Source organism: Cibotium barometz, chromosome 27, assembly GCF_041138505.1.
Source record: "Cibotium barometz isolate CiBa-2024 chromosome 27, ASM4113850v1, whole genome shotgun sequence".
NCBI lineage: Eukaryota > Viridiplantae > Streptophyta > Polypodiopsida > Cyatheales > Cibotiaceae > Cibotium > Cibotium barometz.
The window spans coordinates 30,231,910-30,244,035 of record NC_141072.1 but is presented as its reverse complement, the minus strand read 5'-3'; the positions used below and the strand labels follow the sequence as shown (position 1 = coordinate 30,244,035).

Here is a 12,126-nt window from a genome sequence, read left to right as displayed (position 1 = left end):
CTGAATTGGGCTCAATTGCACTCAATTGATATTAATTGGGTGTCAGTTAAACCTAATTCCATGCAATTGAGCTCAATTGACATCAATTCATATCAATTGATATTAATTGGGTGTCAATTGATGTCAATTGAGCCTAATTCGATGCAATTGAGCTCAATTCACATCAGTTCACATCAATTGGGTGTCAATCGATGTCAATTGAGTAAAATTGAGTCTAATTGGGTGTCAATTGAGTCAAATTGAGTATAATTGGGTGTCAATTAATATCAATTGAGCCAAATTGAGTCTAATTGAGTCTAATTAGACTTAATTAAGTCAAATAGAGTCTAATTGGGTGTCAATTGATGTCAATTGAGTCAAATTGAGTCTAATTGGGTGTCAATGGAGCCTAATTGACATCAATTGGGTGTCAATTGATGTCAATTAAGCCCAATTGAAGCTAATTGTGTATCAATTGACACACAATTGATGTCACATGGGCTCAATTGACATCAATTAACACCTAATTGATGTCAATTAATATCAATTGGGTGTCAATTGATTATAATTGATGCTAAATTGAATGAATTGAGTCCAATTGACATCAATTAAGTCTAATTGGATATTAATTGATCAATTGAGCTCAATTGATATCAATTGACACCCAATTGGACTCAATTGACATCAATTGGACTCAAAAGGGTGTTAACTGATGTTAATTGAGCCCAATTGACATCAATTGGGTTAATTGAGCTCAATTGGACACAATTAACAATAATTGGGTATGAATTGAACTCAATTGACATCAATTAGGTGTCAATTGAGCCTAATTGCATCCAATTGAACTCAATTGACATCAATTGGGCAAATTGCATCCAATTTAATTCAATTGAAATCAATTAAGCCTAATTGCATCCAATTTAACCCAATTGGACTCAATTGAATCCAATTGGCTCAATTGACATCAGTTAGGTGTCAATTGAGCCTAATTGTATCTATTTGGACTTAATTGACATCAATTGGGTGTCAATTAAACCCAATTGGAGTCAATTGATATCAATTGGGTGTTTATTGATATTAATTGAGTTTAATTGACATCAATTGGGTGTTTATTGATGTCAATCGAGTCCAATTAGATGCAATTAGACTCAATTGGATGTGAATTAGACTCAATTAATATCAATTGGGCTCAATTGATATCAATTAGGTGTGAATTGATGTCAATTGAGCCCAATTCGATGCAATTGATATCACTTGGGTGTCAATTAGACTCAATTGGCACCCAATTGATGTCAATTGAGTCCAAGTGGATGTCAATTGATATCAATTGAGCCCAATTGATCAATTGACATCCAATTAGACTTAATTGATATCAATTTAACTCAATTAGGTGTTAATTGATATCAATTAGACTCAATTAGATGCTAATTGATGTTAATTGAGCTCAATTAGACTCAATTGACATCAATTAGGTACTAATTGAGTGTAATTGATGTCTATTAAGCCCAATTTGGCTTAATTGACATCAATTGGGTATCAATTGACTACAATTGATGTCAATTGAGCTCAATTGACATCAATTGGGTGTTAATTAATGTCAATCGAGTCCAATTAATATCAATTAGGTATCAATTAAGCCAAATTGATATCAATTGGGTGTCAATTGAGCCCAATTCACATCAATTGGGTGTAAATTGAACCTAATTGGACTCAATTAACATCAATTAGGTGTGAATTGATGTCAATTGACCCCACTTGGATGCAATTGATATCAATTTGGTGTCAATTGGACTCAATTGGCACCCAATTGATGTCAATTGAGTCCACTTGGATGTCAATTGATATCAATTGAGCCCAATTGATCAATTGACACCCAATTAGACTTAATTGATATCAATTTGACTCAATTGGGTATTAATTGATGTCAATCGAACTCAATTGGATGTTAATTGATGTTAATTGAGTCTCAATTGACATCAATTGGGTGCCAATTGAGTGTAATTGATGTCAATTAAGCCCAATTTGACTCAATTAACATCAATTGGGTGTCAATTAACTACGATTGATGTCAATTGAGCTGAATTGATATCAATTGGGTGTTAATTGATGTTAATTGAGTTTAATTGACATCAATTGGGTGTTAATTGATGTCACTTGAGTCCAATTAGATATAATTAAACTCAATTGGGTTTGAATTAGACTCAATTGATATCAATTGGGATGAGTTAATTGGGTGTCAATTGAGCCCAATTGACATCAATTGGGTGTGAATTGAACGTGATTGGACTCAATTAACATTAATTAGGTGTGAATTGATGTCAATTGAGCCCAATTGGATGCAAGGAATATAATTGGGTGTCCCTTGGACTCAATTGGCACCCAATTGATGTCAATTGAGTCCAATTGGATGTCAATTGGTACCAATTGAGCCCAATTGATCAATTGACATCCAATTAGACTTAATTGATATCAATTTGACTCAATTAGGTATTAATTGATATCAATTAGACTTAATTGGATGTTAATTGATGTTAATTGATGTTAATTGAGTCTAATCAAACTCAATTGATATCAATTGGGTGTCAATTGAGTGTAATTAATATCAATTAAGCTCAATTCGGCTCAATTGGCATCAATTGGGTGTCAATTGACTACGATTGATGTCAATTGAGCTCAATTGACATCAATTGGGTGTTAATTGATGTCAATTGAGTCCAATTAACATCACTTGGATGTCAATTGAGCCCAATTGACATCAATTGGGTGTGAATTGAACCGGATTGGCTCAATTGATATCAATTAGGTGTGAATTGATGTCAATTAAGCCCAATTGGATGCAATTGATATCAATTGGGTATCACTTGGACTCAATTGGCACCCAATTGATGTCAATTGAGTCCAATTAGATGTCAATTGATATCAATTGAGTCGAATTGATTAATTGACACCCAATTATACTTAATTGATATCAATTTGACTCAATTGGGTATTAGTTGATGTCAATTGGACTCAATTGGGTGTTAATTGATGTTAATTGAGGACTCAATTGACATCAATTGGGTACCAATTGAGTGCAATTGGTGTCAATTCGGCTCAATTGGCATCGATTGGATATCAATTGACTAGGATTGATGTCAATTGAGCTCAATTGACATCAATTGGGTGTTAATCGATGTCAATTGAGTCCAATTAAGCCCAGTTGTGTCCAATTGGGTGTCAATTGATTGAATCCAATTAAGTCCAATTAAGCCCAATTGAGTCCAATGGGGTGTCAATTGATGTCAATTGAGCCCAATCGATCAATTGACACCCAATTAGACTTAATTGATACTAATTGGACTCAATTGGATATTAATTGATGTCAATTAGACTCAATTGAAAGTATAATAAGATCTAATTGATGGTAATTGAGCTTAAGGTGATAAATTTAGAGATAACTTTTTTTGTACAAAGAATTTTGAACTTTTGACATCATAAATGAGTCCAAAAGGCCCAAAAATGGTAGGAATGACTGTGAACATGAATATATTTTGACCATTTTTTTTAACTTTTTTACCAGGTCACTGGTAACCTGCTATTTTGAGAACATGTGAACATGTGAACATGTGAATAACATGTTCACAAGTGTTATTAACAAAAAAAATCTTGTGATCACGTGAATATAAAATCCCTGATTGGGTGAGGTGTGCAAAAGCGTTGAAGTCGAAGCAATAGAAGTGGAAGAAACACATCAATATACTTGTGGCCAGAAAAATTCAATGATGAACCCTTGTTCAAGAACAAAAACAATGAGGAACTTGATGTGCCTCACATACCAAATCTACCCAAATCCTACTTGGAAGTGCACCAAGTCTACCTATCAAAGGTCACAAAAACACCCCTGCTAGCGTCTAAGTTGGGGTTTCCACCAAAGTCACATGCACGATTGGCTCCTCATTATGGAGGCCCTACAAGCATGCAACACATAACAAAGGAAGGGCAATGCTAAGAGGTGGGCATTGAGTCACACGCTACAAGGTGCCTCTTGATATAGATAGAGCTAAAGGTTGGGGATTAATATGAGTGATCTCACAATTGTAAGTTTAGTTAACCGATATAGATAGAGCTAAAGGTTGGGGATTAATATGAGTGATCTAAGTTTAGTTAACATTCATCTTCGTTCTGTCTCTATACTCTTCTATACTCTCTTATTGATTCATATCTTCTTATAGAAGTATTAATCTCTTCTAATCGCTCTTTAATCAAGTAAGACTCTCTTAAGTATTGATTAATCTCACGTTTGCAGGTTTTACAAGTGGCTGCGTTTTTGTGTTTTATGCATGATTTTGTGGCTGAATTGTTGATTAGTGAATGCTTGAGATGTTTATGTGCTTATAGAGATGATTGCTTTTAGATTGAAGTGATTAAGGGTGTGTGGTTAAGGGCGGGATTGAAAAAGTGAGAGGATTAGATTAAACAAAAATTAAGCAAGCGCATTGGGTGTGTGATCCCAAGGGCGCCTTATGATTTTTCTGTTTTTTTATTAGATTAAACAAAACCCCCATTGCGGTTGAGCAGTCCCACCATTTATTGCGTTTTATGCTTGCTGTTTTTGTTGTTTTGCATGCGTTTTTACTAACACAATACTAACATTTCTTTAATCCTTCTTTTTGTGCGTTTTGTGTTGCGGGTGGAGAGTGGAAGCCTTGCAATCCGACCCTCTTCTCTCTTACAATTGGCGTTACGAGCAGATTAGCGTGTGATTAGCATGTAAGTGCACTTGCTCACTTATTTTTTGCTTAATCATGGACTGTTTTGCATGATATGAATGATCTGTTTTGGTGCAAAAATTAGCCTAATTAAGGGACTATTTTAGTTAATTTTATTGGGCTGATTTTAAAGACTGTCTTTCTTTGGACATAATAGAAAAACGCAAATTTTAGGGTTGCAGAAATTAGGGTTGTAGAAATTCGGTTTTGCAAAAAATGCAAATTTTAGGGTTAGCAGAGAAATCGTGATTAGCACCAAATCCTAATTCGTGATTAAGAAACCCTAAACCAAGAGAGAGAAAAACCCTAAAAAACGTGAGAGAGGTGAGTGGAAGTGGGTGCTACTTTTGAGGACACGTAATTTTGAGGGCACGCACTTTTTCAAAAAGTCACTTAGGCACATCACACAAAACTAGGCACATCACACAAATCAAAAAAATTAAAAAAATAAAAAGAAAAGAAAAGAAAATATTTTTTTTCTGGCGCCAAATATTGCGAGTGTTTGTTTCACACTTAGACGAGTATTTTGACACCCATATTCGAAATTTTGGTCCCGGGTCAATTTTCCCATAGTAAATTTGTATGGGAAATTTGTGATTTTTAGTTGAATTTTGGTTAAAAAAAATTATGCTATTTTTTTGGCTCAGCGTGTTTGGATAGGCTTAAAATGAGTTTTGACAAATTTTGAGTCTACCTGAAAATTTTGAATTTTTTTTGAAAAAAAAGAAACCTAAAAATTTGACCTTATGCACTTGCGTTCGGGTCGTCACCTAAACACTGCCATAGGTCTACAACACCATCTACAGTGCCTACACAGGGAAGTGGGACCCAATCAATTGAAAATTTGGCCGATTTTCAAGAAACTTCCTCCGATTCCCTGTCTGAGACTTCATCTCAGGCCACTAGCACAATGTCCCAAAACTGGGTGGCATCAAGCGATGGACATCCCTTGACCTCCATAAGAACTCCAAGTAGGAGCCTTAACCCTTTTGAAGTGGACAATATGACATTGCCACTCACTGCAAGGCTTCAATATGTGATATCTTTAGGGACCCGAAGCAACGGTATGTAGTGAAGATCGCTGATGTTGTCTCAGAGTTGGATAGGACACCTTGGGTCAATGACCAAGGGAATCTATTTATGGGTAGAGATGGAGTTCGTTACGAGGTCACCTCTCACCTTGAACAGCTGAACAGGTAGACAAATTAGGGGTATCTCTTCCTAGGGGGATCACAAACCAAATGCAGCTAGAGAAGCAACGGGAGCAAGGGAGGAACTTCTTTTGGATCCCAACATGCCTGGACCAAATATCGAGAGCCTACCATAGATGATCTACTTTTTGTAGATCTACATTTGGGAGAAGATAGTAAAGGCAAGGCCAAGGTACAAGAAGAGGCTTCTCATTGGAAGGTTGTGCGATTAATCTAGGTTACCAAGGTCTTTCAAGATGACCCAGTCAGAGTGGTATATAAAGACACTCAAGAAGGTTACTATGCCACCACAAGATCATCTAGGCTTGATCTTCCTCTAGCACATGTGGTGCTGGTGGTAGAAAAGCTAGCAGGGCATAAGAACCGCATCAAAGACCAATGGAGTAATGAGTACCAAACGATGGAATGGAATGACATTAGAGACCTCGTGTGACAAGGGAAACCACTATTTGTAGAGGTGTCCTTAGGGGCCACAGCTAGACCTGGTGAGCAAGAATATCAAGAAGAAACCATTGCTTCACCACCGAGAGAGTTCATTAGAGAGGGACCCACCCTCTCTGAAAGAACCACAGTAAGGGGCCCAAATATAGAACCATGAACCTCTCCACCTACACAAACTTTTCCACAACCCTGGCTATGTAGATCAGAGGATATTGGGCCATGTGGCTATTATAGAGCCATTCAGGTCACACTTTAATGCACCTCAAGAGACTCATGCCATAAGACCTAGAGAAGTGATAGGGGATACAGGTCCTAGAAGAATGACACCTTTTGATGATGCTTATAGGCCTGTAGATTTAAGAGAAGAACCACCGCGAGTGAGGGGTCGTAGAAATGATGATGAGTATTCACGAACGAGTCCGGCCTTCCACTCTCAAAAGTTGGTCAAAAAGTATGATGAATCAGGGGATCCATACGATCATATTGCTGCATTCCATCAAGCTGTTAGGGCTGAGCAAGTGACAGATAAGCACACACAAATTGAGGGATTCGGGCTAACGCTTGAAGGAAAGGCCCTATCATGGTTCCAAGCATTAGAGGCCTCTGACAAGTCCTCTCTACGTGTCCTAGAAGAGCTATTCATTGCTGCCTTCTCCCTAATGGGGCTTCAACATGATACTGTAGCAAGGATATACTCTTTTAAGCAGGGTGAGACTGAAAGTGTAAGGGACTCTGTGAATAGGCTAAAGCAGTATATCAATTGATGTCCAGAAGTTGAGAAGCCTAGCCAAAGTCGATTAATTTCTCTCTTCTTGGAAGGGCTTAATAACTCAACACTGCACACACATCTCTATGCAAAGAAGCACACAAACTTCAGTGAGTGTTGCCTAGATGCCATGGACTTTACAGACAATTTCAAATTTCAAGACGACGGGGCTAGTCAGAGTGCACCGACACCTAATGTTGGCTCAAGCACAAGTGTAAATCCTGACCATATAGCTGACTTAGTGCTACGAAGATTGGGTCATACCTATCGTCCAACCATGGGGCCACAACAACCATTCATGAGAACTGCACCACCACCAGCAGGACCTCACCTTTGTGGAACATGTGGAGGAGACCATAGAACCGAGCAATGTCCCCACTTTGCTCCTCTTGTCAATAACCAGCCAACAACAAAGAAATGGTGCCAAGCCTGTAGTTGGAATTTCACTCACACCACACAAGAGTGTAATCGCATTGCCAGAAGGAAACAAGAAAGGGAGCAACAGATAGCCCAATCTGCTCCTCAAATGTGCCAACAATATGGCAACCCAGAACGCAAGCTAGTGGCCCAAGAGCAAGCTCGACCTATACTAGGGGCACAACCTCCTGCACCTAGAACAGCTCCAGTGCGATTTGTTGACTATGAAACTCCAAATGCTTGTAGAGAGCTAGTGAACTCACAACCATATTTTGTGGAAGAGGAGTATGTAGCAAACCCCTTCTATGAAAGTCCAATGGATAATGTTGCCTATCCTAGCCAAGCACTAGAGCCATATATTGGAGAACAAAATTCTTTGATGATGCTAGGTGGATACCAAACTAGGAGTCAGGGGACTTCAGGACAATGGCAACAACAGAAAATGGAAGCTAGGCCACCAGGACCTTGCTATGAGTGTGGAGGACCACATTGGGCACGGGATTGTCCACACCGCCACCAAAGGCTAGCCAACAATGCCAATCCAACAGCATCACAACTTCCGCCCATCGAAAGGTATTGTCTGGGGTGTTGTGTTGAGCATTTTCCAAAGGACTGTCTATTAAAACCAGGTGAGGCAAGCACCTCTAAGCCCAAGGTCTCATTGAACCTTGTGGAAGTATCACCTCCTATATCACAGACTGATGACGTTGTATCGCTTAGAGTAGTGACTAGAGCACAGACCCAAAATGCAGAGATACAAACACACGAGACTCCTAGGACCAGGGCAACAAAGGTAAATGCAAATGAGAGCATATTGGCCAAAAGGAAACGGAACTCGCAGAGAAAGAAAAGTATTAAAGACTCTACACCAAACACGAGTAAGCAAGCCACTGTACCCAAGGTGGGGCATGAAGATCAACAACCTCCACAAGATTCTAGTGCTAAGAAGGATGAGTTAGTTGTATCCGAGGGGAGTTCAAGAGGCTCTGTTCTAGTTGATAAGATCAATGAGACCCTAGATGCAACCATTGAGGCACATAGAAGTCGCATAGCAGCTCTAGAAGATCTCCCTAAGAAGCTTCAAGAGTATCCCAATCCAAGGGAAGAAAAGATTAATCTTGCTGTACATCGGCAAGTGATCAGGGAAGCTCAATCGATGCTAGAAGGGCCCCCACCTGCCATTCCTAAAGGACCTATCTCGTTGAAGCCTACGTTAGAAACCATTCCTGAGGTTACATCTAGCATGGAGAACGGGAGTGAGCATGTACCACCAGAGCCAATGCCTTCTGTCTTTGCTATTGATTGTCTATTTCATACTCAAATTTTCCCTGCGATTACGTCCCTTGGTTTCTTATCTTGGAAATCATGAAGCCGATGAAGTCCATGTTGCTAAGATAGCTTCTCTCCTGCAAGACACACAGCTATGTTTTCAGATTTCATGCATCCACATCAGTTTGCATGTGCATGCGAAGCAATGCTTTAGCAGCATGGGTGATTGTAGTCAACCATAGTTGCATGCCAATCAGTGCTTTAAGGGTGTATATTGTATGCTAGCATATAGGTACATCACACAAGCTTTAGAGCATGTGCTTCCATTGAATGGTTTTTCTGATCTTCGCTTGGCCACATCATACCACCTTCTGTGCAAGAGCGTGCAAGTTTGTGGGGCTGGCTTAATGCCAGAGCATGAGCTTCCATTGCTTGCAGGTAGGTAAGTTGCTTGTCACATAATGCAACTCTCACGAGGATATGTATCCCATGCATGCACTGTTGTTGACCATGCTTTAGCACACCCATTACAGGAACTTGCATGTTGGAAACAAAGGGCAGCAAGATAAGAAGCATAACCACATGTTGCATTTGTTCAGGTTGCTGTCTTCTTTGGCTGATTGCGTAGAGCTCGTCATGCTCTTCGTCTTGAGCACTAGCTCACTTTAAACAGAGTTTGTACGTGAGAAAAAATGGCGATTAAGCGCTGTTTTAAGGCAGAAAAATAGCGATTTTTTTGCAGCAAGTTACACTTGGAATATTGTGCAATTTTCTTGCTCATGAATTTAGGTATGCACACCATTTGCTAGCATATACATTTCATAGAGAACACATCATTTCATGCATGTACCATTGCCAAAGATGCATCGAGATGTGTATGTGCATACTCGTGTTACCCTGGTCAGTTGTTTGTTGCCCATGTTTTAATACAAGTTGCAACATTACATTCCCTTGAATTTGGCTCCTTTGTTCTTCCTCTTCATGTGAAATTCTTCTAGTATGCTACAGTACGTGCTGCATGCCTTTAGAAGCTGCACTTTAAAGGTATATGGAGGTATTTTTCATTGCACTTGAATTTCTTTTGTACAGTGGGCTCTCAATTTTTTTTTCAAATGTAGAATCTAGTAGGCATACCAAAAAGCCATGTAAGTGGCTTTCTTTCAGTGTTGACAAACACTTAAAATCCTCTTCTTCGCTGTGAACAGTGAGTGCAGGCCATGGCGATGTTTTCTTGTTCAGCTAAATCCACATTGAAGAAAGTCATGAGATTGGAGTCAGGCAGACGTCCTTGCTCCACAGGACCTTGAAAACCTCTCGGAGGTGGACATCAAGGCCATGGAAAAACCGCAGCGTATGTATTTCCGTTGTCCTGATTTTTCCATGAAAAATCTGTGAAAAAATTTACATGGTATGTATTTTTATTTTCCTGATTTTTTTTTGGCAACAATTGTGCAGTTATGGAAACACTCAGGGTGCTTGGTTTGCCAAGGGCTGGGAATCATCCAGATCTCATAGAGCGGTTGCATAATCATTACGAAAGCAAGTGGGATACGGCGCGGGAAGAGAGGAGGGAAGAAGATGATGGATTGAACAAGCGGGATCTTGAACAGCAGGACAAGACTGTGGCTGCAACGTCTGGTGTTGAGATTGAAGAGCACAGCAAGGCTGTGAATTTTTCTGCTGCAAGGTCCGGCATGGAGATCTTTATAAGCAGGAAGAGGAAAAAGTGGTTAACATCAGTAACGGTCATGGAACGCCCATCTATGTGCTGGTCATGACCTGCTCTTTGTGGTCGTATGGCATTCTCGTCCCCGAGGGGTACGTGCAGGTTCAGAATGGGGAGGTTGATATGAACTCCATGCTTGAGTTTAAGCAGCACCAGCGAATTACAGGCGTGACATCAAAGAGCTTTGATGAACTGCAGGTACAGTTGAAGAGGGGCACGAAGTTTTACAGGGAAAATTTTCTTGATAATCCACAAGCAGTTTATGCAGACAACCCAATGCTGGTGGGGACATATTATTTGAGCTCGGAGTGGTTTTCTTTGCCACGAGCTGAAGTGGGTAACGTGGATGTGCCAGATGTGCGCAGGTTGTTCGATGGGCTAATGAGAGTGATACTCGGTGACTCAGTACTTGACATGCAGGCTGAAGATTACAAGCAGCGGCGAAAGTTGAGAAAAAAAAATGGTGAAAGAAGAGCTTTATAGCATGTCAAGTTTGGCTGAGAAAGCATGATTGGGCTGCGTAAATGGCAAACAACATTTTGCTTGTTTTGCTTAAGGCTAAAACATGTGTATTTTTGGGATACATGTATTACAACCTTGTTACATGTGAGATGAGAGTAAGCAAGGATGTTGTGTTTGATGAAATGAACAATTGGTACACCAAGGCTCTTTTTGTAAACATGGTTTGTTTTATGAGGTGGTTGTTCTAATTTAAAGTAAAACATTGTTTAGTCTTTTAAGTTTGTCAAATGTTTTGTTGGTCTCTTTTACTTCAGCCGAGAGTATAGAGTTAGTTTAGTTAATTCATTTGTTGAGTCTTTAAGTGCTAGACTCTATCATGGCTGAGTATGCCCATCACCTCCGGAAAGTGATAGAAACTCAGTTCGTTGGTTTTATTAAGTATGTTCTTATGAACTAACCTTATACAAACCTGCACCTACTCTTGGGCACTGATGACGTGAGTAGGGATGTCGTAGCTTATTGTCCACGCTATGCATGATAGAGTTGATGAACCTACACTTCATGTCTGGACATACATTGGAGTTAATGGTTGCACTTTCGAGCCCTAGTCTTTTTAAAGTTTAGCTTGATGTTGTACACTTGTTCGTAAGTGCTCTAGATCTAGATTTTATAGTTCTTTGTGTTGCTTTTTTCTTTTTAGGTTACGGTAGAGTATCTCAACATAGAAGTTTTAGTTCTTGTTAATGATGATATGTATGCATGTTGTTTAGCTTGATGTTGTACACTTGTTCGTAAGTGCTCTAGATCTAGATTTTATAGTTCTTTGTGTTGCTTTTTTCTTTTTAGGTTACGGTAGAGTATCTCAACACAGAAGTTTTAGTTCTTGTTAATGATGATATGTATGCATGTTGTTTTATTTTATTTTTAATATAATTAAAACAACAATAATACAAATATTTTATTTTTTTAAATTTTATATGTTTTTAATTTTTAGTTTTTAATTTTTTTCTTTTTTTTTGGGAAATATTTCTTTAGTCAAGTATTAAAACAACAATAAAACAACAATAATACAAATATTTTATTTTTTTAAATTTTATATGTTTTAAT

General features: G+C 38.8%; 1 protein-coding gene across 2 annotated transcripts; it reads left to right on the top strand.

Annotated features, from left to right (window-relative positions):
- The first annotated feature begins 4,255 nt into the window (after nt 1-4,255).
- LOC147623274 (uncharacterized) lies at nt 4,256-11,109 on the top strand. 2 transcript variants are annotated; one of them, XM_086821383.1, is made up of 3 exons: nt 4,256-4,728; nt 10,037-10,182; nt 10,287-11,109. In XM_086821383.1, the coding sequence occupies exons 2-3, from the start codon at nt 10,167-10,169 to the stop codon at nt 10,607-10,609; spliced, it is 339 nt and encodes a 112-aa protein (XP_086677509.1). In that variant the 5' UTR covers nt 4,256-4,728; nt 10,037-10,166; the 3' UTR covers nt 10,610-11,109. The 2 variants fall into 2 exon arrangements, with proteins under 2 accessions (XP_086677509.1, XP_086677510.1); XM_086821384.1 differs by lacking the exon at nt 10,037-10,182.
- Nucleotides 11,110-12,126: the final 1,017 nt, after the last annotated feature.